The 27,271-nt window shown below is 50.6% G+C and overlaps 2 protein-coding genes across 2 annotated transcripts; one reads left to right on the top strand and one right to left on the bottom strand.

The window, feature by feature from the left end:
- The first annotated feature begins 2,171 nt into the window (after nt 1–2,171).
- Nucleotides 2,172–21,266, top strand: LOC127224317 (complement C2). Its single transcript, XM_051187299.1, has 33 exons — nt 2,172–2,422; nt 2,538–2,762; nt 4,163–4,348; nt 6,813–6,989; nt 7,068–7,166; nt 7,333–7,466; nt 8,014–8,152; nt 9,138–9,278; nt 10,994–11,083; nt 13,037–13,177; nt 13,272–13,366; nt 13,453–13,570; nt 13,677–13,842; nt 13,956–14,032; nt 14,177–14,268; nt 14,404–14,530; nt 14,818–14,826; nt 16,536–16,721; nt 16,813–16,986; nt 17,170–17,271; nt 17,372–17,508; nt 17,693–17,831; nt 18,163–18,294; nt 18,386–18,487; nt 18,561–18,698; nt 19,090–19,187; nt 19,621–19,738; nt 19,912–20,065; nt 20,150–20,226; nt 20,397–20,497; nt 20,580–20,712; nt 20,789–20,838; nt 21,059–21,266. Exons 1-33 carry the CDS (start codon nt 2,377–2,379, stop codon nt 21,212–21,214), a joined length of 4,059 nt encoding a protein of 1,352 aa, XP_051043256.1. The 5' UTR covers nt 2,172–2,376; the 3' UTR covers nt 21,215–21,266.
- A 152-nt stretch (nt 21,267–21,418) lies between these two features.
- Nucleotides 21,419–27,236, bottom strand: Nelfe (negative elongation factor complex member E). Its single transcript, XM_051187298.1, has 11 exons — nt 26,966–27,236; nt 26,644–26,726; nt 24,880–24,949; nt 24,648–24,793; nt 23,753–23,827; nt 23,608–23,645; nt 23,126–23,445; nt 22,896–23,040; nt 22,757–22,811; nt 22,479–22,581; nt 21,419–21,582 (listed from the first exon to the last, which is right to left on the bottom strand). The coding sequence occupies exons 2-11, from the start codon at nt 26,716–26,718 to the stop codon at nt 21,512–21,514; spliced, it is 1,098 nt and encodes a 365-aa protein (XP_051043255.1). The 5' UTR covers nt 26,719–26,726; nt 26,966–27,236; the 3' UTR covers nt 21,419–21,511.
- Between the last annotated feature and the right edge of the window lie 35 nt (nt 27,237–27,271).

The following is a 27,271-nucleotide window of genomic DNA, read 5'->3' as shown; positions in this document are numbered from 1 at the left end:
GGTGTGCAGATACGAATGATGTGCAGATGTGGATGTACAGATGTGGATGTGGACATGCAGATATGAATGATATGCAGATGTGGATGACATGCAGATGTGGGTGATGTGGGGATATAGATGTGCAGATGTGGATGGCGTGCAGATGTGGATGATGTGCAGGTGTGGATGTGGACATGCAGATGTGGACATGCAGATGTGGGTGACCTGCAGGTGTGGATGATGTGCAGGTGTGGATGACATGCAGGTGTTGATGATGTGCAGGTGTGAATATGCAAATGTGGATGCCGTGCAGATGTGGGTGATGTACAGATGTGGATGATGTGCAGATGGGCACCTCCAGGGTTCAACTCTTATCTGAAAAGGATATGGCTCCTCACAGCAGGTCAAGGACAGACCTTGGGAGGCCCAAGAACACACTTCTCAGATTTTTGTTTACTCCTTGGAAAGCTGTTACAATGGACAATGTCAGAAAGTTCTGTGTGGAACCTGGCATCTGGGCTTACAGGGCAACCTCTGGGGACCATGGCTTGGAGGAACCAGAAGCCAGACATAGTTGTTTTCTGAGGCTTCAAGAGCTGTGTGTGCAAAGCTTCCTCAAGGTGGAGGCAGGAAGATCAGGAGTTCAAGCCCAGCCTCTGCTACATAGCAAGTTTGAGGCTAGTGTTGGCAGTGTGAAACCCAGTCTCAAGAAAATGGGGGCTGGATAGAAGACTAGGTTGGTAAAATGCTTGCAAGAGTGAGGACATCAGTGTGGATGCCTTAGATTCCACATTACAACTGTGATGCAGCATTGTCCTCTTATAATCCCAGTGCTGTCGGGAGCAAAGACAGGCAGGTCCCCAAAGCTCACTGGTGAGTTAATCTGGTTTATTTGACAAAGTTCTGGGCCAGTGAGAGACCCTGTCTCAAACAAAAGGTGGAAGGGGCCTGAGGAGTTAGACCCTTGATTGTCCTCTGACCTCCAGTGGTACAAACACATGGATGTGCCACACACACACACACACACACACACACACACACAGCACACATATACATACTCAAACACATGCACACATGCATACACACACTCACATATACACAGGCTCATAAACATGTATACACACACACATGAAACAGAAGAAATAAAAAACAATATTTTTGTTGCTGATCTAACAGATTTCTTGGGGAGGAGGTGGGAGGGCACTCACCTTAACTTTGTTATAGTTACAATAACACTAACTGTAAACTTAGAAGGGACAAGAGGCTAATACATTGCCTTAAATTCTCCATGGCTGGGCAGGGCATAGTGATAGTGGCCTACCCCTTTAATCCCAGTACTCAGAGGTGGAGGCTGGCCAATCTCTGTGAGTTCAATGCCAGCCTGGTCTACAGAGTGAGTTCTAGGATAGCCAGAGCTACATAGTAAGACTCTGTCTGAAAACAAATTAACAAACTAACTTTTCCATGGCTGGGTGCCCTATGTGGTAGCCAAAGTTTGTAACCTCTACACTTGGGAGACAGAGGCAGGAGGATCAGGAGTTCAAGCTGCTTAGCAAATTCTAAATAAATCTGGATTATGTGAGACCCTGTCTCAGAGGAGAAAAAAAATATATCTATATATATTGTATGGAAAAAGAGTTGTTTTCAATTAAAAATGTATCTCAAACTAGGAAATACTGCCATTCTTTAGAATACCCAGCCCCCACCCCTTTTTTCTTTTGCAAGTTGGGAATTTTTTCTGCTGGATGTTTGGATGTTCTCCCCCCCACCCAGGAAAGAAAGAAAAAAAAATTTCTAAGCATTCTTCCCAACTTTGCAAGTAACTGTTTACTTTCTTTTTATCCTGTTTCCAGGCAAAGACCCAGAAATGGATGCAAACCTTCCCATATGCCAAGAAGTTCTAAAAAGATCAGTTTCGATTCCTCAGGAGCTATATTGAGGAAGACCCAACAGACCCAGGGGACCTCATCCTTGTGCCAACTCCAAAAGGAAATGAAACAACATAAATAAAATGTTTTGCAGGGTTTGTGGGTTGTGTGTTTAACATGACCCATACAAAACCAGGTGTGCTTCAGTGTGTGTGTGTGTGTGTGTGTGTGTGTGTGTGGTGGGTGTGTGGTGGGTGTGTACCCACTTAGGAGCAGTGTGCACAATCTGTTGACTATGATATTCTGGAATGAAGGGGCAGGGCAAAGGTTCAGCCCCCAAAGTTGAATCCCTAGTCCCTGGCATGGGGTGTCTTCTTTCTCCTTTCTCCCTTGGGAGCATGCCCTCACCCGCCACTCCCACCTTTTGAGTCTCTGGCAGTGGAGGCTGCTCAGCCCGGGGTGGTTTCGGGAAGTCAGATGACCTTTCCTCTCCCCTGGCTTTCGGTTGTCGGCTGTTTGTCCTGACACCATGGCCCCTCTGCTGGTTCCCCTCTGCCTGCTGCTGCTATGCCCAGGTAGGAGGCAGGGAACAAGGCTATCGGGGCCCTGTGGGCGTGGCAGGTGGGCTGGATCGAGGAGACAGCCACTTCTCAGCCCCTCTCTCATCTGGGCTGTTTTCCTTTCCCACAGGCCTGGCAGCTATCTCCTGCCCTCAGAGTGTCAATATCTCCGGTGGCACTTTCACCCTCAGCCACGGCTGGGCCCCTGGGAGCCTCCTCACCTACTCCTGTCCCCAGGGCAGCTACCCAGTCCCAGCCTGGAGACGATGCCAAAACAACGGGCAGTGGCAGACCCCAAGAACCGGCTCGCTGTCCACCCTGCGATCCCCTCGGTTCATTAGAGCAGTCTGCAAACGTGAGTCCCTCTGGGCTTTGAGAAGTGCCCACCAGTGTCAGATCTCTTAGCAGGGGATTCCCAGGGACTGGAGAGAGAGATGTGGGGGGGGGGGAGAGAAGAGGAAAGGAGGGGAGGGAAGGGGAGGGGAAGGCGAGAGAGACTTTCAAAATACTGGAAAAAGCAGGTCATAGTGACTCATATCTTTAATTCCAGTCTTTGGGAGGCAGAGGGAGGTAGGGAAGGAGGCAGAGGCAGGTGGATCTCTATGAGTTTGAGGCCAACCTGGTCTACACAGTGTATCCTAGGCCAGCTGGGGTTGTAAAATGAAGCCCTGTCTCCAAAACAACAAACAGCCCTCCCCAAAAAAGGCCCTCAGAAAACCAAAAAAAAAAAAAAAAAAAAAAAAAAAAAAACCAAGCAACCAAGACCAGAAAAAGTCCACCGTCCTTAGGACATTTATTTATTTATTTTTAGGTAAAATCAACTGTAGGATTACTCTCCATTCTAAATGGGTGCTGAATGCCTCAGAGTACCCTGAGCACAAGTGTTCTTGGTGAGAGACTGGTGTGACCACAGCCCTTAAGGTGGGCGGCTACCAGTTAGTTAGGCGGAGCTGTTTTAAGTTCAGAGTATTCAGCCACTGTCTGAAATAGCAAATAGCAATCTTATGTTTCAATCTACTTTCTGGCTTTTTTTTTTTTTTTTTTTTTTTTGTTTGTGTTGTGAATGGAAATTAGGCACTCTCCTATGGAGTTAATTTCCCCAGCCCTTTTTTGATTAATTACTTCTGTTTTGAGCCTGCCAACTCTGTATGCTTTGGTTTTAAAGGTGAGCTTTGAACTCACTGAGGGTGAGCTTGAACTCCTGCTTTCCAGATTCTGTCTCTCCAGTAGTGCTGGCTTGACCTACATGAGTCGCCATGTTTGCCTTTGGGGAGTATTTTTTTGAAGCACACTCACTCACTCTGTAGATCAGGCTGGACCCAAGCTTGCAGCTGTTGGCCTACCAGCCTCTGTCCCCCAAACACTGGGATAACAGGTGTGCACCACCAACACACACCCAACCTTTCTGATTCTTTTTTTCCTCTTGGTTTTTAGAGACAGGGTCCCTCTGTGTAGCTGGCCTCAAAGAACTCAGACTGCTGGGATTAAAGGAGTGAGCCACTACCTCCTGGCCTGCTTTTGTTTTTGGATACAGTGCTTTGCTGTACAGTCTAGGCTGGCCTCAAATTCACCATGCCCAAGTGCTGGGATCATGGGCTGCACCACACCAGGCTCTTTCCATGTTTTTTTTTTTGTTTGTTTGTTTTTTTTGCCACTGGTTGACAAGTCTTGGGTTCTAACAGAAGGCCCCTTCCCGTGCCTAGCCTGAGTGTTAGCCATCCTCTGCCCTGGCCAGACTTCTTTCTCTCCCACCAGCTGTTCGATGTCCAGCTCCTGCCTCTTTTGAGAATGGCATATACACTCCTCGGCTGGGGTCTCACCCTGTGGGTGGCAACCTGACCTTCCAGTGTGATCATGGCTTCACACTGAAGGGCTCGCCTGTGCGGTACTGTCGCCTCAATGGCATGTGGGATGGAGAGACAGCTGTGTGTGACAATGGGGGTAAGTGCACTTTCTGCTGGGCTACATGGGGTGGGAAGCAGGGGATGGGCTTGCAGCTGCAGAAGTTTTTTGGGGGAGGGGAATGTTGGTGGCACAGTGATATTCCTGGATTGGGGTGGGTTGAGGTCTGTGGGCCACACCTTACCGGCCTGCGGGGAGCCTTGTCCAGGCAATTGCTGATAGGTTCTATATCTGACTTAGTGGCTCTACACACACACCTTTCAATTTATTCTTTTTTCTCTTCTCCCTTTCCTCACCCACTTCCCCTACTCCCCCCCATCTTCTTCCCTTCCTTTGATTCTGGTCTCACACTAGTCCAGGTTGAACTGGGGCTTGTTCTGTAGCCCCGGATGACCTTGAACTCGCTGCAATCTCAGACTATAGGCTGAGCTACCAAACCTTTTCAGTCTACTTTTCTAAGTGCTTCAAGATGACACTTTGTACTTAGCCCCAGGAAGTATCACAGATGAGACCTGAGAGAGATGGAGAGCCGAGTTTGGGACTCAGGGCCTCTATCTTTCCTATGCCTCAGTTTTTACATGTGCAGAATGGGATTAGTGGGGCTATCAAGACAGCACAGCAGTTAGGATTCAGTTTCCAGCACATCTGGCTCATGTCCTCCAGGCCAGTAACCCCAGCTCCACACAGACATACACATAAATAATAATATTAAAAAACAAACAAACAAACAAAAAAACTCTGTGAGTTTGGGGCCAGCCTGGTCTACAGGGAGAGTTCCAGGACATCAAGGAATACACAGAGAAACCCTGTCTCAAAAAAAAAAAAAAAAAAAAAAAAAAATAGCAAAGAGTTCACTGGCCTGAAATTTCTAAGCAATATTCCAAGGGAACAGAGGAAGAGCCTGCTTGCTGCTGCCAGGACCTGTGTTGTCCCTGAGGCCCCAGTCCTGGTTTAGCCATGTGTGGGTCTTCCCACACAGGACCTGCTTTCATGGCTTCCCTGAAGCTGCCAGAACCTGGTGATTTCTGAATTCCTCACAGGTGTTGGGTAAGAAGTGGGGCCTCCCAGGATCCCCTGGAGCCACTCTGTTTTTACACACAGGAACCCACGTAGCCCAGGCTGGCTTCAAATGCAGACTGCCAGTGAACTTCTGATCTTCTTGTCTTAGCCACCATAGTGTGTACTGCCACATCCAGCTTTGCCATCACACAGAAGGCAATGTCCCATAGGTAGCAGGACCATGCACTCACCCAGCTACCCAGACAGTGATACCTCACTCATGCTCTTGAATCTTTCCCAAATAACCATATATAACAAATAAGTATAATTTGTTTTAAATTTGACACATAATCTACTGGTGTTAGAGCATGCAATTTGTGTGAGTCTGGGGATGGGATCCAGGATTTCTGGAATGCCAGGCAAGTACTCTATCACTGAGCTGTGCTCCAAACTTCATAGTAGGTAAATTTAAAAGTATGTATTTATTCAGCTGCACATACCTTTAATGCCAGTACTTACAAGGCAGAGGCAGGTGGATCTCTGAGTTTGAGGCCAGCTTGGTCTACATAGAGCTGCCGTTACACATGGTTGTGCGCCACCATGTTGTTGCTGGGAGTTGAACTCGGGTCCTTTGGAAGAGCAGCTGGCGCACTTTACCCTTGAGCCACCTCTCCAGCCCTCGTCTCATTTTCCTCTGCTCAGTTCTTTGCTTTTGAGAATTATGACTGCTGTCATGAAAATCCATACCTCTCTCTCCATTTTTAATAAGATTTATTCGATATTATGTATACAGTGTTCTGCCTGCCTGCATGTATCCCTGCAGGCCACAGGAGGGCGCCAGATCTCATTACAGGCAGTTGTGAGCCACGATGTAGTTGCTGGGAATTGAACTCAGGACCTTTGGAAGAGCAGCCAGTGCTTTTAACCGCTGAGCCATCTCTCTAGCCTGCTTCTCTTGTTTTAATTGCATAGTATTCCATTACATGAACACCTTACACAGTATTACTTGCTGTCCTGTTGAGTATCTGAGTGATGTCTGGTTTGGGACTAGGAAGAGTGAGATTTTGGGAACTGTTTCTCACAGACTTCATCCTCTGGAGTGATAAGTTGGGGAACTTCAGCTTTAGCCAGGGTTCCCCCAGTGGACATTTCAGCTTTTAAACAGAGTTCTGGCTGTCCCACACCCTCCCCTGTACCTGGAGTCACTTCTAGGTTGAAGGTCAACCATTCTCATGATGTATAGCCAATCACCTTATGGTTACTGAAATGCAAATGATGCCTGGGTCAGGCCTGGTGTGCTCCAGTGCGTGGCTGAGGCCTTGAATGCTAAGTGCTGTGGGCTATTTAAGGCCTCCAGCCATGCAGTAGTCTGATGCTTCTGGTGTCTAAAGGAACCCTTGGTGGCTTTGAGGGTCTGAAGGAGGAAGAATGTGGCATGAAGGTCAAGGGTGTTGAACGGTACAGCCATTTCCAGACCCCTTTACCTGTCTTTGTTCACTTGCAGCCAGCCACTGCCCCAATCCGGGCACCTCAGTGGGCACAGTACGGACAGGCTCACGCTTTGACCTTGGGGACAAGGTCAGTTACCGGTGCTCCTCCTCAAATCTGGTACTGACCGGCTCGTCGGAGCGGGAGTGTCAGAGCAACGGGATGTGGAGTGGGACAGAACCTATCTGCCGACGTGAGTGTCCTCCATTCTCTCCTGGTGCTCCACACCCAGGTCTGGTCCTGGCTGACCCTAATGTGACTCTTCCCACAGAGCCATACTCTTATGACTTCCCTGAGGATGTGGCCTCTGCCTTAGGCATCTCCTTCACCAACCTGCTTGGAGCCACCAATCCCACACAGAAGAAGACAGGTGAGTGAATATTGGAGAAGGGACCTGGATAGAGCAAGAGAGAGGCAAGCTACCTGGATGCTGGGAGCTGGAGGAACCTTGATGTAGCACAGGGTGGAGGTGGGCGTCTGAGCCTAGGGTGGGTTGGGGGTGAGCATCTAAATGCTTTGTTTCTTACTTTCCTCAGAAAATCTGGGCCGTAGAATCCAAATCCAGCGCTCGGGTCGCCTGAACCTTTATCTGCTCCTTGATGCATCTCAGAGTGTGTCTGAGGAAGACTTTAAGATCTTCAAGGAAAGCGCCTCCCTCATGGTGGACAGGGTGAGAAACTGAGAACCTGTGGGCAGTGGTTCCTTCTCAGCCCTGCTGGTTTTCCTCCTTGCTCAGAGTCCTGCTCAATCCACCTCCTTCTAGAAACCTCCCCAGGCCACCAGATCCATGAGGTTAGTGTGTATGAACATTTATTCCATAAATGTTTTGGGACCCCTATTATGTCTCAGGCACCAGACTGGGTGCCAGGAGACACCATAAGGAGCAAAGCATAGCTGTCTTTTTCCCTGCTCTGCCTCCTGAGTGCTGAGGCAGCTAAGGGCGTGCACCACCACCTCCTGGCTGGTCTCCAGTTCTTGGGCTGTGAGATAGGAATGCTCGTCATGGACCATCTCTGAGCTGATCTGTGGGTGAAATGAGGAGGAGTCTGTTGGGAGCACATACTTGGCGTGCATCGTTTCCTTGGCTTCTTTGAGCCTCAATTTCGTAATAAGGGTCTTGCCTGTCAGCTCAGCAAAGCTCTTTGTGTCTGTTGGGTCTGCTCTCGTTTGGTTTTTGCAACACCTGCCCCATACCACTTCTCTCCCACCCTCTACAGATCTTCAGCTTTGAGATCAAGGTCAGCGTTGCTATCATCACCTTTGCCTCTGAGCCCAAAACCATCCTGTCAGTCCTGAGTGAGAAATCCCGGGATGGGGTGGAGGTGATTGACAGTCTGGACAAAGCCTGCTATAAAGGTTTGATTGTCATCTACTGGGTGAGGTGGAGGGTGGAGGATGGAGTATAGAGCAGCTGCAGAGGGGATACCAGAGGGGAGGGGCCTGAAGATGTAGTTCAGTTAGTAGTGGATTTGCCCAGCAAGCCCGAGGCCCTGGGTTCCATCCCCAGCATCACATAATATTCCCATACCCTAGGTCATCCTTGGTTACCTTTGGAAATTGAGGCCTACATGAGATATTTTATCAGGAAAAGAGGGGTAGAGGGAGGAAGAGAAGCAGAGAAGGGGGAAAGGAGGGAGGAAGGGAGGGAGAGAGAGAGGTCAAGCACATTTGTCCATTCTTAGGGCACTTGAAGCCAGGGGAAATGGTAGGATTCCAGTTTCCACACCTCTTGGCTTTCCATGACACGCTACAAATAAGCCCATGTTCAAATGTACCATTTGGAACTTCAACTCCTTCCAGATCTCCTGGCATGTGCTATGCCCCTCATGGCTCAACACTGTACCCTCCAGTCACTGCCCGCCTGCACACTGTGTGAAACCTGTCTGGGTGCCATCAGGCAGCTAAAATATCACAAACTCTTTGGAAAGTTCCAACTTTAAATCTTGGGAACTTGTAGTGGTTTTACATTGAGTATTACTTGAGGAGAATTTCTATTTTTATTTAATTTTTGAGACAAGGTCTCAGTGTGTAGCCCTGGCTGACCTGGAACTAACTCTGTAGACCAGGTTGGCCTCAAACTCACAGAGATCCTCCTGCCTCTGCCTTTTGAGTGCTGGGATTACAGACTTGCACCATCATATCTGTTTCTGCAATGAACATTGTAAGATCAAAAAGTCAAAATGGTTGAAAAGACTTGCAAACTGTCTGAGTTTAGCAGACACTGACATTTGCATTTCTGGTGGTCTTTCAAACAGAGACATCTCCCCATTCCCAGGCAGCAGGTAGAGAGTTTTTGTTGTTTGTTTTTGCTTTCAAGAGATTTTTCTCTGGCACATTCCAGATCATGAAAATGCCTCTGGCACTAACATTTACAAGGCTCTGGACAGTGTCTACCTCATGATGAATAACATGATAGCCCGCTTCAACATGGGAACCTCCGCCTGGCATGAAATCCGCCATGCCATTATCCTGCTGACAGATGGTGGGTGTCTCCTTGTCTGCTGGAGTTTGGTAACAGGGGGTGGTGGCAGGACAGGTTCTGAGGTCTTGTGTTCTGCTTGTCTTTCTGCCACTGGGGACTCACTTGGTCTTTTTATTTGTTTGGTTTTGAGACAGGGTTTTTCTGTGTTGCTTTAGCTGGAATTCAATCTGTAGACCGTGTCAGCCAGCCTCAGACTCACAGAGATCCACCTGCCTCTGCCTCCCAAGTTCTGGGATGAAAGATATATGCCACCATGCCTTTCTTCTTCTCCTTTTCTTTCTCCTTCTTCTTTCTCCTCCTCCTCCTCATTATTATTATTATTATTATTATTGAGACTGGTCAGGCTGACCTTGAGGTCATGGTCCTTCCTGCTTCAGCCTTCTGAGCGGCTGGAATTAGAAGCTTGTGCCACAGCACCCAGCCCATAAATGCACACATATACACATACTCTCCCTCTCTCTATTCTTTTGCAGTCATCATATGTATTTGTGGGCTACAGTGTGGCATGTCAGCACATGTACACAGTGTGTAATGATGGAGTATTGACATGTCTGTTACTTCAGTCATTTATCATTTCTTTGTGTTGGAAGCCTGCAAAGTTCTCTAGCACAATTCTGAAGAACCCAGTTACTTAATGCTAGCCTTGACTCTGTTGCTGGGTTACGTGATACCAGAGCAATACAGGAGACTTCAAAACTGCAGGATCATATGATCCTTCTCTGTTTTTCTAATTTTTAGTGTATGTGCTGTAGAGGCAAACCTTAGCTTCTTCCCTTTGCTTTCTCTTTTTCCCTCTCTCTGGTTGTTTTGAGACTGTCTCATCCAGTACCCCATGCTGTCCTTGAACTGCACACACACAGAGACACACACAGACACACACACCCTGAAATTAACCAGACCCAAAGACTCTACAACTCAATGAGCTTCTATACAGCTAGAGCAGCCATTCATCAACTCAATGAACTTCTGTTTTCAGACTATTTGTGAGATTTGCTGGTATCAGCCATTCTGACTGGGGTGAAATGATTATCTCAAAGTCGTTTTTAATTTGCATTTCTCTGAGGAGTAGGGATACTTCTGGTTTAAAAATAGTTATTATCCATTTGTATTTATTTCTTTGTTTGTTTTTGAAAACTGTCTATTCAGTTCATTTGCCCATTTATTGATTGGACACTTTCTTTTTTTGAGACAGGGTTTTTCTGTGGCCTTGGATGCTGTCCTGGAACTCACTCTATAGACCAGGCTGTCCTTGAACTCACAGAGATCTGTTTTATTTTCTTAGTACCTAATTTCTCCAATTCTTTGTAAATCCTGCAAGTTAACTCTTTGTCTGCAGTCTACCTGCAAAGGCTTTCCTCACTCTGTGGGCCCTGTGCTCTGCCATGTCCTTTGCTGTACAGAAACTCTGTTTTCATGTGTTTGTTTCATTTTGCCGGCACATATGTATGTGTGTTGTGTGTCAGTCTAGTGCCCGTGGAGGTCAGAATAGAGCATTGGATCCCCTGGAAGTGGAGTTCTAGACAGTTGTGAGCCACTATCTGGTTGCTTGCTGGGAACTGAACCTGGGTCCTCCAGAAGAACAACAAGTGCTCTTACCCACTAAGCCACCTCTCCAGCCCCAAACAACATGTTTGAAAGTGACTGAATGTTTCCCAGGGCTGTGAGAAATTCTAAAGCCAACCCAGATGGGGCATCCTTTCCCTTCTCTGTTCTAGGAAAGTCCAACATGGGTGGCTCTCCCAAGCCAGCCGTTGATAACATCAGAAGTATCCTGGACATCAATCAGAACAGGAACGACTATCTGGGTGAGGCTCTGCCCCTCTAAGCTGTCAGTGGGGGTGGGGGCAGGCTCCCCTGTCAACGGTTCCAGTGTGGCTTAGCACTGGCTCTGAGCCTCGAGGGTTTCCCAGAAGTTCTGCGTGACAGCGGCTGAGTACCACATGGAAGAGTCAGGTGCCAAACTGCCCATGGTCCCCCCTCTGGTCCTATGTACAGAGGGCTGGGGCCCTGGGCTACTTCTTCATCTGGGCTGATGAGTGATGCCATCGGCACTAAACCTGCTTTCATGGTCGGGTAGGGAACGATGCCAACACAGATGTGACCTGCTGCAGAGAACTGCTCAGTGCAACCAGCCCCCATGTCATTACTGTCTCAAGTTTCAGGAAATTTTGCAGGAAGAACTGGCCTGGGTTCCCAGTAGGGATTATCCCCGCCTGTGTCCCTTCAACAATGGAAACCTAGGTGACACATTAGCAGGCAAAATTGCTGAAGGAATACACAACTCCTCAGATTTAGAGTGACAGCAAAATGTATTGGCCTATGACCAGAAAACAATAAAAATTTTTTTTTTCATGTTTTAAGACAGGGTCTTGCTATGTAGAGGCCTGGTAGCTGCAGGTGTCTTTGGCTTGTAACCACAAAACCCCATTCTCCATCTCTGTTTTCACCCCAACTTCTGTCCTGTTTCCACAGTGTCCAGCTAGCTATGTGTGGGTTCAGATTCCCTATGTATTTATTGCAGTGTTGTGCCTACCAAGCAAGCACTCTACCATTGAGCTATATCCCCAGCCCTCTGTCTCCTTCCTTCCTTCCTTTGTTTTGTTTTTGTTTTCTTTTTGAGACAGACTTTCTCTGTGGCTTTGGAGCCTGTCCTGGAACTAGCTCTTGTAGACCAGGCTGGACTCAAACTCACAGAGATCCTTTTGCCTCTGTCTCCTGAGTGCTCGGATTAAAGGTGTGCGCCATCCCCACCTGGCTTGTTTTCTTTTGTTATACATATATTTATCTTTATCTCTGTGTATGTGTGTCTGTGTGAGTGTATGCCACATGAGTGTGGGTGCCCTTGCAGGCTAGGAGGAGAGGGCATAGCCTCCCCTGGAGTTGGAGTTATAGGCAGTGGGGTGCTGGGAACTAACTCGGGTCCTTTGCAAGAGCAGCAAACACTCTTGGCAGCTGAGCCAGCTCTCCAGCCAGCCCTCTTTTATTTTATTTTTGGGGCAATGCTGTGCTGGCCTCTAACTCACTAGGTGGTTGAGTCTGGCTTTGAACTCCTGATCTTTCTGCTTCTGCCTCCTGAGTGCTGGTAATACCAGGTAAAAGACCCTGTTTCCCCAGTGGTGGTGCATGTCTTTGATCCCCGCACTCAGAGGCAGAGGCAGGAGGATCTCTGAGTTCAAGGCCAGCCTGGTCTACAGAGAGAGTTCCAGGACAGCCAGGGCTACACAGAGAACTCCCCCCCCCAAAAAAAAAACAAAACAAAAAAACGTGTTTGTTTCTAATGCAGGTCACATTCACAACTGATCTTGAATATGTTCTTCGGAAACACAATTCTACCCCTGCAGGCAATACACAAAATAAACAAGGCAATCATTTAGCATGAGAGTGATGGATACCCAGTGCCATGCTAGGAAGTCAAGTGGGGAGGACATGGGAGGGTCTGGGGCATTGCAGATTTAGAAGCCCTTAATGACAAAGAAAGCTGTGTGGATGCCTGGGGGGACAGTACCCTAGCCAGAGGTACAGCAGGAGCAGAGGCCTGAGCAAAGTGTGCCTGTGGCTTTGAGAAGCTTCTAGGAAGCTCTCTGTGCAGGGTTGGGGTCTGGTGGTGTTGGCAAGAGGAGAGGAAGTCAGTCAGGGGTGAAGGAGGCAGAGTCTATCTAATTCAGGTCTTTGTGGGCTTGGTGAGTTCAAGTAACCCGCTTCATATCTTGGGTGGCCTCTCAGCCACGGGCTCTGGTGACTTCCCTCCTTCCTACCAGACATCTATGCTATTGGAGTGGGCAACCTGGACGTGGACTGGAAAGAACTGAACGAGCTGGGGTCCAAGAAGGACGGCGAGAGGCACGCCTTCATCCTGCAGGACGCGCAGGCGGTGCAGCAGGTCTTCGAGCATATGCTGGGCAAGTGAAGCGCTAAGTGGAGAGCCATGGGGCTTGAGTGCCAGCCTGGACCTGTGCCATCACCCTTCCTTCCTGACCTGGTCTTCACCCACAGATGTCTCCAAGCTCACGGATACCATCTGTGGAGTGGGGAACATGTCAGCCAACGCGTCTGACCAGGAGAGGACACCTTGGCATGTCACCTTTAAGGTATCGGGAAGGAGGGGCAGCGCCTGGGTCACAGACCTGAAAGCAGCCAGACACAGCAAACCCCGATTATTTTGTGTTCCCTGTAGCCCAAGAGCAAAGAGACTTGCCGGGGATCCCTCATCTCTGACCAGTGGGTGCTGACAGCTGCTCACTGCTTCCATGACACCCAGATGGAGGACCGCCACCTGTGGAGGGTCAGTGTGGGTAAGTCAGGGGCTGCAGCAGGCCCTCACCCTTAGGCCAGAGTCATCACTGGCTCTTCTCAGCCTTTGGTCTCTTCTGGTCCACCCTAATCTGCCACTGTTCCCAGGGGATCCCAGCTCTCATCATGGTAAAGAGTTCCTTGTGGAGAAGGCGATAATTTCCCCAGGGTTTGATGTCCATGCAAAGCAGAGCCAGGGCATCTCAGAGTTCTATGCTGATGATATTGCCCTGCTGAAGCTGGCCCAGAAAGTGAAAATGTCCACACATGCCAGGTGCCTGAGCCCAGGGTGGGAGGACCCTACAGAGGACAGGGTCTCTGGAAAGTACCAGGAGCAGAGGATACTGAGGAGGGGTCTGTGTGACATTCATTCATCCTTCTCCCCAGGCCAATCTGCCTTCCTTGCACCGTGGAGGCCAATGTGGCTCTTCGGAGACACTCAGGTGGCACCTGCAGAGAGCATGGTGAGTCCTAAAGGCTTGAGGTTTGTGGTGAGCTGGGGCCAGAGCTTGGGTGTGCTGGCAGCACCAGGGCTGCAGTCCTCAAGCTGGATTCATGGGCTCTGGGTGAGGAAACTGGTACTGACACTGCCTTCTCCCCAATGGCAGAGACTGAATTCCTACAGCAGCAGAAAGTCCCTGCACATTTTGTGGCTTTGAACGGGAACAAACTGAACATTAACCTCAGGACAGGACTGGAGGTGAGAGCTCAGGAAGGGATCCCCCAGGAGCAGCTCCCAGAAGGTCCAACCCTGCCTAGGGTCTCCCCTTCTCCAGGGCCTTGCTGGTCTGCCTAACATCTCCTGGCATGTTCTCTCCTACTACCCACATTGCAGCGGACAAACTGCATCAAGGCCGTCTCCCAAAACAAAATCATCTTCCCCAGCTTGACAAATGTCAGTGAGGTGGTGACAGACCAGTTCCTATGCAGCGGGATGGAGGAGGATAGCCATCCCTGCAAGGGTAAGGAGGCCATTCCTGCTCCACCGCCCCCCTTCTCCAAAGCTATGGTGCTGTTGTGGATGACTGGTCTCTTGTCCCCCCTTTCCTGCAGGAGAATCTGGGGGCGCAGTTTTCCTTGAGCGGAGATACAGGTTTTTCCAGGTGGGAAGTGGGACCTGGAGGGGGCTGGCTGCCAGGCAAGGGTACAAGTGCTTCTTGCTGGGTCAGGTGGGAGCCCTTAGAGGGACACACAGGTTGAGTCTCCAGTGGGGCTGCCACCATCTTAGCCCTGTTGTCTCTTCCTCTAGGTGGGCCTGGTGAGCTGGGGTCTTTATGATCCTTGTCACGGTTCCTCTAACAAGAACTCCCGCAGGAAGCCTCCCCCAGGCATTGAGCCTCGAGATTTTCACATTAATCTCTTCCGTCTGCAGCCCTGGCTGAGGCAGCACCTGGATGGGGTCCTGAACTTTTTGCCCCTTTGACATGGTCACTGACTCCCTTACTGTTCTGACTCTCCTGTCTACTACCTCAGAGTGTCCTCACTCTTGGGTACATAAATCCTGGGCCCCAGGAACCCAGGGACAATGGCAGAAGTTAGGGAATCCCCAGGGTTGTACCAGGACCACTGTCTGTACAAACCTTTCCCTAGAGTGCAGGACTTGTGCTTTTCACTCTCACATGGAATTTCCCCAGTTATGAAATTAATAAAAGCCAATGATTTCCACATCTGTCTGTCTTATGTCTTGGGGGTGGGGAGGCCAGAGAGATTCCAGGAAGGTCAGAGACCCTGCTGCACAAACACCGGCTGGACTCTGCTCCGTCACACGGTCCACGGGAAGCTGGCCTCTGAGGGGATGGTCTGGGCTTGTTCTGAGGGTCTGGGGGGTAAGGGGGAGCTCTAAAAGGAAAGTTCTGGACCTTGGTCAGTAAAGAGCAGAGCTGGGATAGTTTGTTTCCTCAGTTGGCAGCTCAGCAGGGGCCCTCCTTCATGAATGTTCCGGGAAAGCCGTGTCTGCATAGGGCAGGCCAGCCAAACTGCAGGTGCCAGAGCAGATTGCATAAAAGGCTAAGGGCCAGTGGGAAAGGGTGTAGCTGGGCCCAGAGTTGCAGTTTCAGTTTGGACAGTGAGCCAAGTAGACACCCGGGGTGAACTGGAGAGGGCTTTCGGCCACTGGCCTCTCTCTTGTTCTCTGTGATGATGGGGTACAATCTGAGTCTTCAATTCTGCCTGGTCCTGCTGGCTTTAGTCCTCTCCTCTGGAGGTAAGCAAAGGACACCCATCCTCCTCTTGTCCACAGCACCTGTCCTTGGTCTGCCTTCGCGGGCCAGCCTTCACTATCCTTTCTCTGCAGGTGTGAGCACAACTCCAGTGCTTGCAGCCCGGCCCCAGCTCTCCTGCTCTCTGGAAGGAGTAGAGATCAAAGGTGGCTCCTTCCAGCTTCTCCAAGGTGGCCAGGCTCTGGAGTACCTGTGTCCCTCCGGTTTCTACCCATACCCTGTACAGACCCGAACCTGCAGATCCACTGGCTCCTGGAGTGCCCTGCAGACTCAAGACCAAAAGATTGTCAAGAAGGCAGAGTGCAGAGGTGGGAGGCTTGGGAGCATGAGCACTGTGTGACAGGGCAGGTAGGGGGTGCTTGGCACTCAGTAACATTAGAGCTGGGTGACTGGCAGGCTGAGCAGTGGGCAAACCTCTGAGGGTACATGGGGAAGTGTTTCCCCATGTCAGGCAGCCCTGGAATGCAGCTCAGCTGGTAGCATACACACAAAGCAGTACTATATGAAACATGGTGCATGCCTGTAATCTTAGTATGCAGGAGGTAGGGTGGGGAGGGCAGAAGCTCAAAGTCACCCTCAGCTTCGTAGTGAGTTTGAAGCCAGCCTGGGCTACATGAGACCTTGACTCAAAGCAAAATAATCCCCAAAACACAAGGATGGGTAGCAGGTTGAGGGGATCGGGCTGTTTCTTAGAGACATGAAGGAACTAGAAACAACCCTCGGTGACTTTTACCTGTCTTCCCTAAAGCAATACGCTGCCCTCGGCCACAGGACTTTGAAAATGGGGAATACTGGCCCCGGTTGCCCTACTACAACCTGAGTGACCAGATTTCTTTTCATTGCTATGATGGTTACACTCTCCGGGGCTCTGCTAATCGCACCTGCCAAGTGAATGGCCGGTGGGATGGACAAACCGCCATCTGTGATGATGGAGGTGAGGAGTGGGTCACCCCTGACTTTACCCCTTCCCTGAGGGCTTTGCTCCGGAATGTATGGGCACTCCAACTGTCCTCGTGTCTCTGCAGGGGGATACTGTCCCAACCCAGGTATTCCCATTGGCACAAGGAAGGTGGGCAGCCAATACCGCCTTGAAGACACTGTCACTTATCACTGCAGCCAGGGACTTGTCCTGCGTGGCTCCCAGCAGCGAAGATGCCAGGAAGGTGGCTCCTGGAGTGGGACAGAGCCTTCTTGCCAAGGTGACTCTTGTCTTCCCGGCTGTCTCCACAGGAGGGCACTGTTTCCCCACCACCTTACCTTAGCTCTTTCCTCACACCTTCCAAATCTCCTTGCCTCTAAGCCTCTCCTGTCCTGACATCTCAGTACCCTGTCAGTGTGTCCTCGCCACTTCAAGCATTTGACCTAATCTCTGCCATCCCTAGATTCCTTCATGTATGACACCCCTCAAGAGGTGGCTGAAGCGTTCCTATCCTCCCTGACAGAGACCATAGAAGGAGTTGATGCCGAGGATGGGCATAGTCCAGGTTTGAGAACAAGGAAGGCAGTTGGGCGGGAACCTGGGGAAGGGTAGGTAACCTGCCAGGGACGATGCATGCCAGAAGCTGAGTCTCTGATGGTGCCCAGGGGAACACCAGAAGAGGAAGATTATCCTGGACCCCTCGGGCTCCATGAATATCTACCTGGTGCTGGATGGATCGGAAAGCATCGGGGCCAGCAACTTCACGGGGGCCAAGCGGTGTCTCGCGAACTTGATTGAGAAGGTAGAGCAGAGCTTTGCCTCCCTTTGAAGAGGGACCTCGTCTGGACTTCACTCCCCTTACAAGCCTGGTCCTGTGTCCCCAGATCCTCCGCCTCCTCACTGAACTGCAGCCCCTGGGCCTCACTCTGACCCTCCCTGTCTCAACAGGACCACTGAGTACTTATTACACTGTTCTTTTAACATAGGTGGCGAGCTACGGGGTGAGGCCAAAGTATGGTCTAGTGACCTATGCCACAGTCCCCAAAGTCTTGGTGAGAGTGTCTGATGAAAAGAGCAGCGATGCTGACTGGGTCACAGAGAAGCTCAACCAAATCAGTTATGAAGGTCAGAGGTCAGGGAAGGGAAAGCTGGGAGGTACACCTAGGGGTTGAGGTGGTTGGAGGCTCGGGGCTCTTCTAGACATGGTAAAGAAGTTGGCCAAAAGTGTCCTTGAGCAATGAGGATTTTCAGCAGGGCTGGGAGAGCCAAGGGCAAGTGGGTGACAACCCAAAAAGTAAAGATTGGCTGGGCTTGGCATATGCCTTTAATCCCAACATCCAAAAGGCAGGGTAGGCCAGCATGGGTCTACACAGCAAAGCAAAAGTTAAAGAATGTGGGATCTGAGGCCCAAGGGTGGCTTGAGATCAGGCAAGGAGTTGAGCTCTTCCCTCTACAGACCACAAGCTGAAGTCGGGGACCAACACCAAGAAGGCTCTCCAGGCTGTATACAGCATGATGAGCTGGGCAGAGGATGTCCCACCGGAAGGCTGGAATCGAACCCGCCATGTCATCATCATTATGACCGATGGTGAGACCTTTCTCCTACCCTACCATCCTCGCATCTCCTGTGCCAGTGTCTGGTCCTGGACCCACTTTCATGGTCCCCATGTTTTCCACAGGCTTGTATAACATGGGTGGAGACCCTGTCACTGTCATTGAGGAGATCCGAGACCTGCTGGACATCGGCAGAGATCGCAAAAATCCCCGGGAAGATTACTTGGGTGAGTGACCGGCTGGGACCCAGCACTCTCACCCCTCAGGGCCTGGACCCTCACCCTTCTTTCTCTGCCTCAGATGTGTATGTGTTTGGGGTCGGGCCTCTGGTGGACTCCGTGAACATCAATGCCTTGGCTTCCAAAAAGGACAATGAGCAGCACGTGTTCAAAGTCAAGGACATGGAGAACCTGGAGGACGTTTTCTTCCAGATGATTGGTAGGAAGACACGTTGTCATGCGCACTCAGGTCACTGACTTCCCTCACCCCTAAGGCCTGGCACACTGGCTGCCCTGCTCCTTTCCTCTTGTCCACCCCAGTATCTACTCACTTCCTGACGTTCTTCACTTCCTGGTCTCACAATCAAGAGCTCTGAGAGTTCATTTTACAGATATGGAAACTGAAGCCAAGACAGACAGGCTCAGAGGACAGAAGGCAGTGCCAAGACTGGGTCTAAAATGCCCAGTCCTCAGATAGCCTGTCTTAAAGCTTTTCTCACTATGTACGGGATTCCCATCTAACACCGGGAACCACTTTTCTTCCTCCTTGGAAGAATAAGGAACCAACAAAGATGGCTGCCAATGCCTTCAGCATTCTTTTCTTCTGCTAGATGAAACCAAATCTCTGGGTCTGTGTGGCATGGTGTGGGAGCACAGGAAAGGCACGGATTACCACAAGCAACCATGGCAGGCCAAGATCTCAGTCACTGTGAGCATTCCAGCAGTGGGGACTTGTGGGAGGGGAGATGAAATGTACACACTAGCCAGGTCTGTAATCTGCTGCTCAGGAGACTGAGGCAGGGCAGGGATTCACAGCCTGCTTGGGCTACAGTGAGTTCAAGGTCTGCACCAGGAACTTTTGAAACTGAAAATGGAAAAAGGAAGCTAGGCAGGGGCCATGTATGCTAGCACCCTGGCTGCTGGAAGTGGAAGCAGAACTACCTTGGGTTTGTGATCAGCTGGGGCTACACAGCAAGACAGACTCACACACACACACACACACACACACACACACACACACACACACACACACACAGAGGGGAGGGAGAGAGCAAGCAAGCAAATGAGCACTGATGTAGCATGTAGGGAGCCAGCCTCCAGCAGCATATACACCAAGGCTGACCAACACTGGTTCTTCCTAGCGCCCGTTGAAAGGCCACGAGAACTGTATGGGGGCCGTGGTATCCGAGTACTTTGTGCTGACGGCAGCACATTGCTTCACAGTGGAAGATCAGAAACACTCCATCAAGGTCAATGTGGGTAAGGGTGCAGTTCCTTCTCATCTCCAGACCCGTCCTCAGGAAGCAGTGTGCCTGTTCTGTCCTCTGCACAGCCCTTCCCTTACACCCACGGAGGGGGAAAACAGAATTCAAGTGATGCTATATGGCCACAGCCAGCAGGCTGCTTACATAAACCCATTTCCCTCCTCCTAGGAGGGAAGAGGCAGGACCTGGAGATTGAGGAGGTCCTGTTTCACCCCAACTACAACATCAATGGGAAGAAGGCAGAAGGGATCCCTGAGTTCTATGATTACGATGTAGCCCTCATCAAGCTCAAGACCAAGCTCAAGTATGACCAGACTCTCAGGTGAGTGGGGCCAGGTCCCTGAGGAGTTGGGCTGGAGGCACAGGGAAGGCTGTCTGCTGCCTCTGATTGTTCCCATCTCAACAGGCCCATCTGTCTCCCCTGTACGGAGGGAACCACCCGAGCCTTACGGCTTCCTCAGACAGCCACTTGCAAGCAGCACAGTAAGGCATGGTCTGGGATAGGACAAGGGTGAGACCCAACACAAAGGGGTAGAACTACGCTCAACTCAGCGCCTAGGCTTAGGAAGGGCCCAAGGGACATCTGATGGGTGAGAAGTGAGGGGACATGGGGGATGGGGTAGGGAGATAGCATGACCCTGTCACTTGTCCAGAGGAGGAGCTGCTCCCCATAAAGGACGTCAAAGCCCTGTTTGTGTCTGAAGAAGGGAGGAAACTGACTCGGAAGGAGGTCTACATCAAGAACGGTGACAAGGTGAGAAGGGGCTCCTAGAGAGGCCACCTAGGCCTGCTCCTGCCCAAGCCAGCTCTGCTTACCATACTTTCCTGTCCCACAGAAAGCCAGCTGTGAGAGAGATGCTCTGAGGGCCCAAGGCTATGGCAAAGTCAAAGATGCGTCTATGGTGGTCACCCCCAGGTTCCTCTGCACTGGAGGGGTGGACCCCTATGCTGACCCCAATACTTGCAAAGGTGAGGTGACTCTGTGTCTATGCTGCAAGCCCACAAGGCCCAGATATCTTTCCCCTACAGCTTGTCTCTTCCACAGGAGATTCTGGGGGCCCTCTCATTGTTCACAAGAGGAGCCGCTTCATTCAAGTGAGCATTCACTTTTCTAGTATGGGGGAGGCGCCCAGGGGCTACATGCACCACAAAAGGAATGCTTGATGCACGAGGCTGACTGTAAGCCAAGCGTCTGTCCTGCGTGCACCAAGAAGACAGCACAAGCTGGGCTCTTGTGCATTTTTTTGGGTCAGCTTAGATGCTTCCTGGGATTCTGAAGTGTCAAGAGACCCATGGCACCCCTTCACCTACACAGGTCGGTGTCATCAGCTGGGGAGTAGTGGATGTCTGCAAAGACCAGAGGCGGCAACAGATGGTACCTGCTTATGCCCGGGACTTCCATGTCAACCTTTTCCAGGTGCTGCCCTGGCTCAAGGAGAAACTCAAAGATGAGGATTTGGGTTTCCTATGAGGGGCTTCTGGCTGGGAGGGGGCGAGGATCAAATTAAAGCAGCTTTGATAAAGACTGTATTCTTCATCTTTTGGGGGGGGTAAGGGATCAGGGGGTGTGCACTGGTCATGTTGCTACAAGAAACATCAACACTGACAGCCGTCTTTAAAGGGTTAACCCCAATCCCAAGTGCTGAAAAACTAGAGGCTGAGGGGGTGAGCGAACTTCTGCCCCAGGATTTTACTGAGACCAGCTTCGGGGCAATATGAGGCACAAGGAATCCAGCTTCATGTCTTAGAAGCCATCCACGGAGGTTTCCTACAGATCGTCACTGTACACAATCTGGGTCCTCTTGTCCCGGTGACAACCCTTAGGGCTGTTCTGGACAGCTAAGGAGGCAGGAAAGGAAGGAACAGTTAAGGTGTGAAGTAGCTCACTGGTTAGACCTGAGGTCTATCTCTGCCCTAGCCTTGGCCCACTAGTGTTTATGCTGCCCTCTGGTGGCCAGAGTCTCACTGTGGCTTAGAACCTTATTATTGAGTGAGCCATGTGAATGATGACATTGTGAAATACATGAAATAAAAGATGAGAACACCTCTGTGGCCCTTGCTGGTATATTGACTGGTCCAGTCTGGTTCCTTCCTGGTGTCTGCATGGCCTCTTGCTTTGAAAATCTGCTTCAGGCAGAGTGGGTCTCTCAGTGTCCACTGAGGAACCTCATACACAGACCAGACTTCTGAGGACCCCTCTCTTTCCTCACACTCCTCATCCAAGGGTTCCATCCAATACCCACGGGGCCAAAGCAGTCCCCTCTCTGGTCCTGTACCCTGCTTCTGCTGACTGCCCCTCCTCCTTAGGTCCTGGGTTCATGACCTAGGGCTTCTGGGGATGCTCGTGGGGGACCCCTCGTGGTTCCCTTGCTGCAGTTGCCACTTATGTCTGGCAGGCCAGGGCTGCTGGAGAGGCGCTTAGCAGAGCCCAGCCGGCTTTCTAACGTACTCGATCCCCCACACCAATTCTGGGTCACCCTTTTCTCTACAATTCCCATCTCTGATGGTTCCAGACACACAATTTCAAGTTCAGACATTGTTCCAGCTCAGAGGAGACAACCTGGTTCCTGCTCTCCTCCCTGTCCCAGTCACTGCCGCGGGACCTTTTAATGTTCCTCCACTATGACATACAGCCTGGCAATTCTCCATCACCTGTCTAGTACAAATCCTAACCCTTAGTACTCTAGGAAATGGTGTACTGTAGGGAGGGGATGAGGGAAGAGCATCATCCTTACCAAGGGAACCCCAGACAGACTTGCCAGTAGCAGCATCCAACATGGGCTGTTTGCGGGCTATGTTGACTTTGAGCTGCACGGATTCCACCTGGGTCCCATTGAGCTGTGGGACAAAACAGGAGGGGACAGAGGGTGGGCATTACAGGGAGCCAGGTGCTGCCACCCTGGGGACCAGACAGGGCTCCAAGGATGGAGGTTTTCTCAGTCAGGAGAAGAGGTAGACAGTAGGGACAGGAAGGACAGGAAGGACAGGAAGGAGGGGTCTGAGAAGTCCCAACCTCAGCAACGGCCTGATCTGCAGATTCCATCTTCTCATAGGTGACGAAGGCACAGCTGGGGTGACAAAAAGCGGGGTCAGTGGCAGCCCATGGCCCTAGTGTCCCCACACAGCTTCCTCCCCAGGATGCTCATCCTTACTTTCTGGGTGGGTCCATGGAAAGGTCGATGATGTTTCCAAAGGGAGAGAAGGCCCCTCGGAGGAGGGTTGGCGTCATGTCCTCTCCATACACATATAGGGTGTTCCCCTTCCGAGGGGCCCTTCTTTCAGGAAACGAGTCTGACCCTGTGGTTCAGGAATCACGACACTACTGAGTCCCCATCACCCCCTATTTAGCGGGACCCACCTAAGCCTGGCCAAGAACACTCACTACGGAAAGGGCCCTCTCGCTCTCTGTCTCGCTCCCGATCTTTATCTTTGTCCCGGTCTCTGTCTCTGTCACGGTCTCTGTCTTTGTCTCGGTCTCGATCCCGGTCTTTGTCTCGGTCTTTGTCCCGGTCCCTATCTCGGCTCCTCTCATGACTTCGGTCCCGGCTGCGGCTTCGGGGAGGGGAGGCTGAGGAGCGGGCACCACCGTGTTCTTCGTAGCTCCAGTCAAAGCCTCGAGGTGGGCCATCACCAGCCCCAGGTCCCTCGGATTCTTCTCCATCTGGTCCCAGTTCCCGCAGCCGATCGCTAGAAGACACAAAGCTGGGGAAAGGCAGACAGTAAGGACAAAGGGGGCTCCCATCTTACAGACACACTCCATCTGCAGCCTTCCAACGACTCTGGCCACTGACTCCACACCAAACTGTGGCTTCTCTCTAATGACTCTGGCCACTACCCCACAGAAAACAGTGGTCTCTCTCTGACCTTTCATACAGAGATTTCCTCTGGGGACGTCTGGATGACTAAAGGGGGGGGAAAAAAGATAAACAATTAAGATGATTCCCAGGTGCTGGAACAGGGTCCAAAATCTTTGAGTCTTTTGTCCTCAACCCTTAACAGAAACCATTACCTCCTGTAGGTCTTCGTCAGCAGATACGCTCCTCTGGAAGGGCTGGAAAGTGGGGACAGGCCCCTTCTCAGGGTCCTGGGAAGAAATAGATAACCATGTTAGTGCGGACCAGGAAAGCGCCTTTCCCTCTCTTCTTGGCTTCTCATCTAGTTCCTCTTTCGTTCCTATTACACTTCTTATTAATGATGTTGGTCTCTTTGTTTTTCGAGACAGAGTTTCTCTGTGCAGTTCAGCCTGGCTTCAAACACACAGAAATTCCCTTGCCTCTGCCTCTCGAGTGCTGAGATTAAAGGCATGGGTTATCACCACCTGTTTTGCTGTGCTATTTCTTTCTTTCTTTCTTTTTTTTTTTTTGGGTTTTTCAAGACAGGGTTTCTCTGTGGCTTTGGAGCCTGTTCTGGAACTAGCTCTTGTAGACCAGGCTGGTCTCAACCTCACAGAGATCCGCCTGCCTCTGCCTCCTGAGTGCTGGGACTAAAGACGTGTGCCACCAACGCCTGGCTCTGCTGTGCTATTTTTAAATAAGGGTTTGGTTTACTCAAATTTCCCTTCAACCTAAAGTAGCACAAACGTGAAAGCAGAAATGTAGGAGCCACCTAGGTTTCCTGTATAATAGATAAGAAACCTAATGCTCCAACAGTGTATATGTCGTGCCCCTCTAGCCCCAGGTGCTTGTGAGGCTGAGACCCGTGTGCCATTTGAGCTCATGAGTTGAAGACTGGCCTAGGGGAACAGTGAGAAAGGAATAAGAAAGTAGAAAAAGAGCCTAAACCTCAGAACAGTACTACTTGCTTGTATCTGAATATACATGATTTCCCCTAAGCCTACCTCCCTTCCAGTTTTGAGGGGATCTCACGGATGTCAAGGGTGCCCCAAACCATCTTACAGTGCTCACCTTTAACTTCCCCTCTAGCGTCCGAGAACGTTTGAAGCCTGAGTTCTTAGTCTCAGCCTTGATGGCACTGATGGCTCCTGACTTCACCAGCTGCTTGGCCTGTTCTGTTGCTGTGGCTGTGTCCACCACAGGCTGCTCGGACAGTGCTGGGGGCAGGAGGGAGGCGTTATGCTGGCTGTGGTGGAGGGCAGCCCCATGCCGCTCCTCCTTGGGTTCCACATCTATCACTTACAGCGTTTGACACCACCCTGGCTGCTGGAACTACTGCTACTTTGCTTCTTGAGAGCCAACAATGCTTTTTTCTGGGAAGGAGAAAGATTAACCAGAAGAGGTTTGTCAACCAAGGTGCTAGTCCCTTATATGAATCATTGCAGGGGCAGTACATATGGTGTCCTCAAATATTTGACCTAACCAAAGCATGGCATCCAAAGGCTCTCTTGTCTATTTTGGCAGTTGAAAAACAAAACAAAACAAAAAACCCTAAGCCCTCCATATAAGCTGCAAATAAGCCCTAAAACATCTTCCTTGGGGATTTTACCCACCTATCTTCTGCATATTTACTGAGGTTGTACAAAAGTGAAACACCTAGTTGCTAATCCAGGAAATATAATGACTAGACTGACAGCCAAGAATAATCAAAGGTACTAACCAATCATAGCTGAAAGCAAGTAACATTCTCAGATGCTTAAGTGGCTACTAAACTGGGACCTGGGTAGAGTTTACCCAACACAGACAAAAAGATATTTTAGACAAAGAAAACATACTAAAATGTGGTAAAAATGCAGAGGAAAGGTCTTGGGGATGTGTTTTTTGTTTGTTTGTTTGTTTTGTTTTTGAGACAGGGTTTCTCTGCAGCTTTGAAGCCTGTCCTGGAAGTCACTCTGTAGACCAGGCTGGCTTTGAATTCACAGATATCTGCCTGTCTCTGCCTTCCAAGTGCTGGGATTAAAGGCAGGAACCACCACTACCTGGCCAACAGGACGCCTGTTGTTTTGTTTGTTTGTCTGTTTTTTTTTTTTTTTTTTTTCCAGACAGGGTTTCTCTGTGTAGCTTTGGAGCCTGTTCTGGAACTTGCTCTGAAGACCAGGCTGGTCTCGAACTCACAGAGATCCTTCTGCCTCTGCCTCCCGAGTGCTGGGATTAATGGCGTGCACCACCAACGCCCAGCTCAGGATGCCTGTTTTAAGAGTAATGCTGTCTTTTCTGACAGGGATGTTGAGTGGAGATTTCAGGGCTTTGTTCTATATATAACATGAAACCTTTGAAGTGTTTTCAATGGATCATGTGTGCCCCCTCCCCAAAACAGCCAAGCAAATCCTTGTTCTGAGGGAAAGAGCCAATCGAGAGATTACTTAGTAATGAGTATGATGTTGTGCACCTGCAGTTCCAGCTCCTCAGAGAAGCTGAGGAGCATCACATGAACCCAGGAGCTCAAGGTCAACCTGGGCTGTTTACTGAGACCCTGTTTCAAAACAAAACAAAAAGTGGGAGGGAGGAAGGAACAGGACATGGACAGACATGACAGATGTTCTCCTCTGTAAATAGTGCATAAGTCAGAAGTGAGCTGAGTGTGCGGTGAACAGATTACGGAGGTTCAGAACTGTTGCAGGCTATCCAAAGCTACATAGATTCAATCCAGCCTGGGCTAAAGTGTGAGGCCCTGTCTGAAGAGATTTTAGAAAGAGGGGTAGATTACACAGGAAGGTGGCTTTAGCTTGGAAATCTGATGCTTTAAAACACACTGAATGGAACTGGGAATCCAAACCTGACAATCTCTAGCTCTTGGGTGGCACTAAAACCACAGGAAACATGACAAGTCCACAGGGACTGGACAGAAAAGAGCGAGCGTTCAAACCAGGACTTGGCAATGCTGGTGAAGCTAAACAAGAGGTGTGTTCTGGGTATGAGGCACGAGAAAGGAAAAGTCCCATCGCCTCACACTCACCCAGGTGTCCTCAGTCTGCAAAGGGTTGGCCCAGCACCCTACACTCCTTACCTTTTTCTTGAGTTTGTTGAATTTCTTCTGTAGTGCCTCTTCCTCTTCGCTCAGTCCGGGAGGTATCACCAACATGTTGGCTCCTGGTTCAAGGGCAGAACCCAAGACATCACTCTTTACTGTCACCACTCAACATTCACACGTCGTCCAACTTATGTCCATCCTGTATTTACCCCAACCTCCAGGCCCGCCTACTGCATGCAGCCTCTGGCCTTGCCCTAACCCCTGGTTTCAAAGAGGCTGCTGCCCGACCTCCAGTTCATTACAATCAACCGGCATTCCCGCCTTTGTCCAAGGTCCAGACACCAGAGCCTTGGGGTACCTCAGCCCGGAGAAGGCAAAGCACTCCCTGCGACGCCAAGGCGATGGCTCCCGACCCCCATGCCCAATGGGGTTAGGTCAGCCAACCTCGGGGTCCGATGGGCAGAGAAGGCGGCTGGGCCCGCGCAGCGCTATCTGGGCAACCAGAGGAGGAGGAAGAAGAAGCAGGGGCCGCGAAGGGAAGGCGCGAAGGAGATGAGACGAAGCCCTCACCTGAGGGGGCGGCGCCCGGGCCCGCAGTCTCCGGCGCCGCCGCGCGGGCTGCTGCGCGCGGGCTCGCGGCGATGACGTACAGGGGGCGGGACAC

The sequence above is a fragment of the Phodopus roborovskii genome, unplaced genomic scaffold, assembly GCF_943737965.1.
Source record: "Phodopus roborovskii unplaced genomic scaffold, PHOROB, whole genome shotgun sequence".
In the NCBI taxonomy this organism is placed as follows: Eukaryota; Metazoa; Chordata; class Mammalia; order Rodentia; family Cricetidae; genus Phodopus; species Phodopus roborovskii.
Note: the sequence above shows the minus strand (reverse complement) of the source record. Positions and strands in the feature narration are given on the sequence as shown.

What these genes read in the sequence shown, in the direction of transcription:
- Nelfe (XM_051187298.1), bottom strand. Translation starts at nt 26,718, where the DNA reads ATGTTGGTGATACCTCCCGGACTGAGCGAAGAGGAAGAGGCACTACAG. An exon ending in CTGACGAAGACCTACAGGAG is followed by an intron (nt 23,646 to 23,752) that starts GTAATGGTTTCT and finishes CCCCCCCTTTAG; the next exon opens with TCATCCAGACGTCCCCAGAG. An exon ending in TCCATGGACCCACCCAGAAA is followed by an intron (nt 22,812 to 22,895) that starts GTAAGGATGAGC and finishes TTGTCACCCCAG; the next exon opens with CTGTGCCTTCGTCACCTATG.
- LOC127224317 (XM_051187299.1), top strand. Translation starts at nt 2,377, where the DNA reads ATGGCCCCTCTGCTGGTTCCCCTCTGCCTGCTGCTGCTATGCCCAG. An exon ending in CGAGGATGGGCATAGTCCAG is followed by an intron (nt 17,272 to 17,371) that starts GTTTGAGAACAA and finishes GATGGTGCCCAG; the next exon opens with GGGAACACCAGAAGAGGAAG. An exon ending in AGCCACTTGCAAGCAGCACA is followed by an intron (nt 20,227 to 20,396) that starts GTAAGGCATGGT and finishes TCACTTGTCCAG; the next exon opens with AGGAGGAGCTGCTCCCCATA.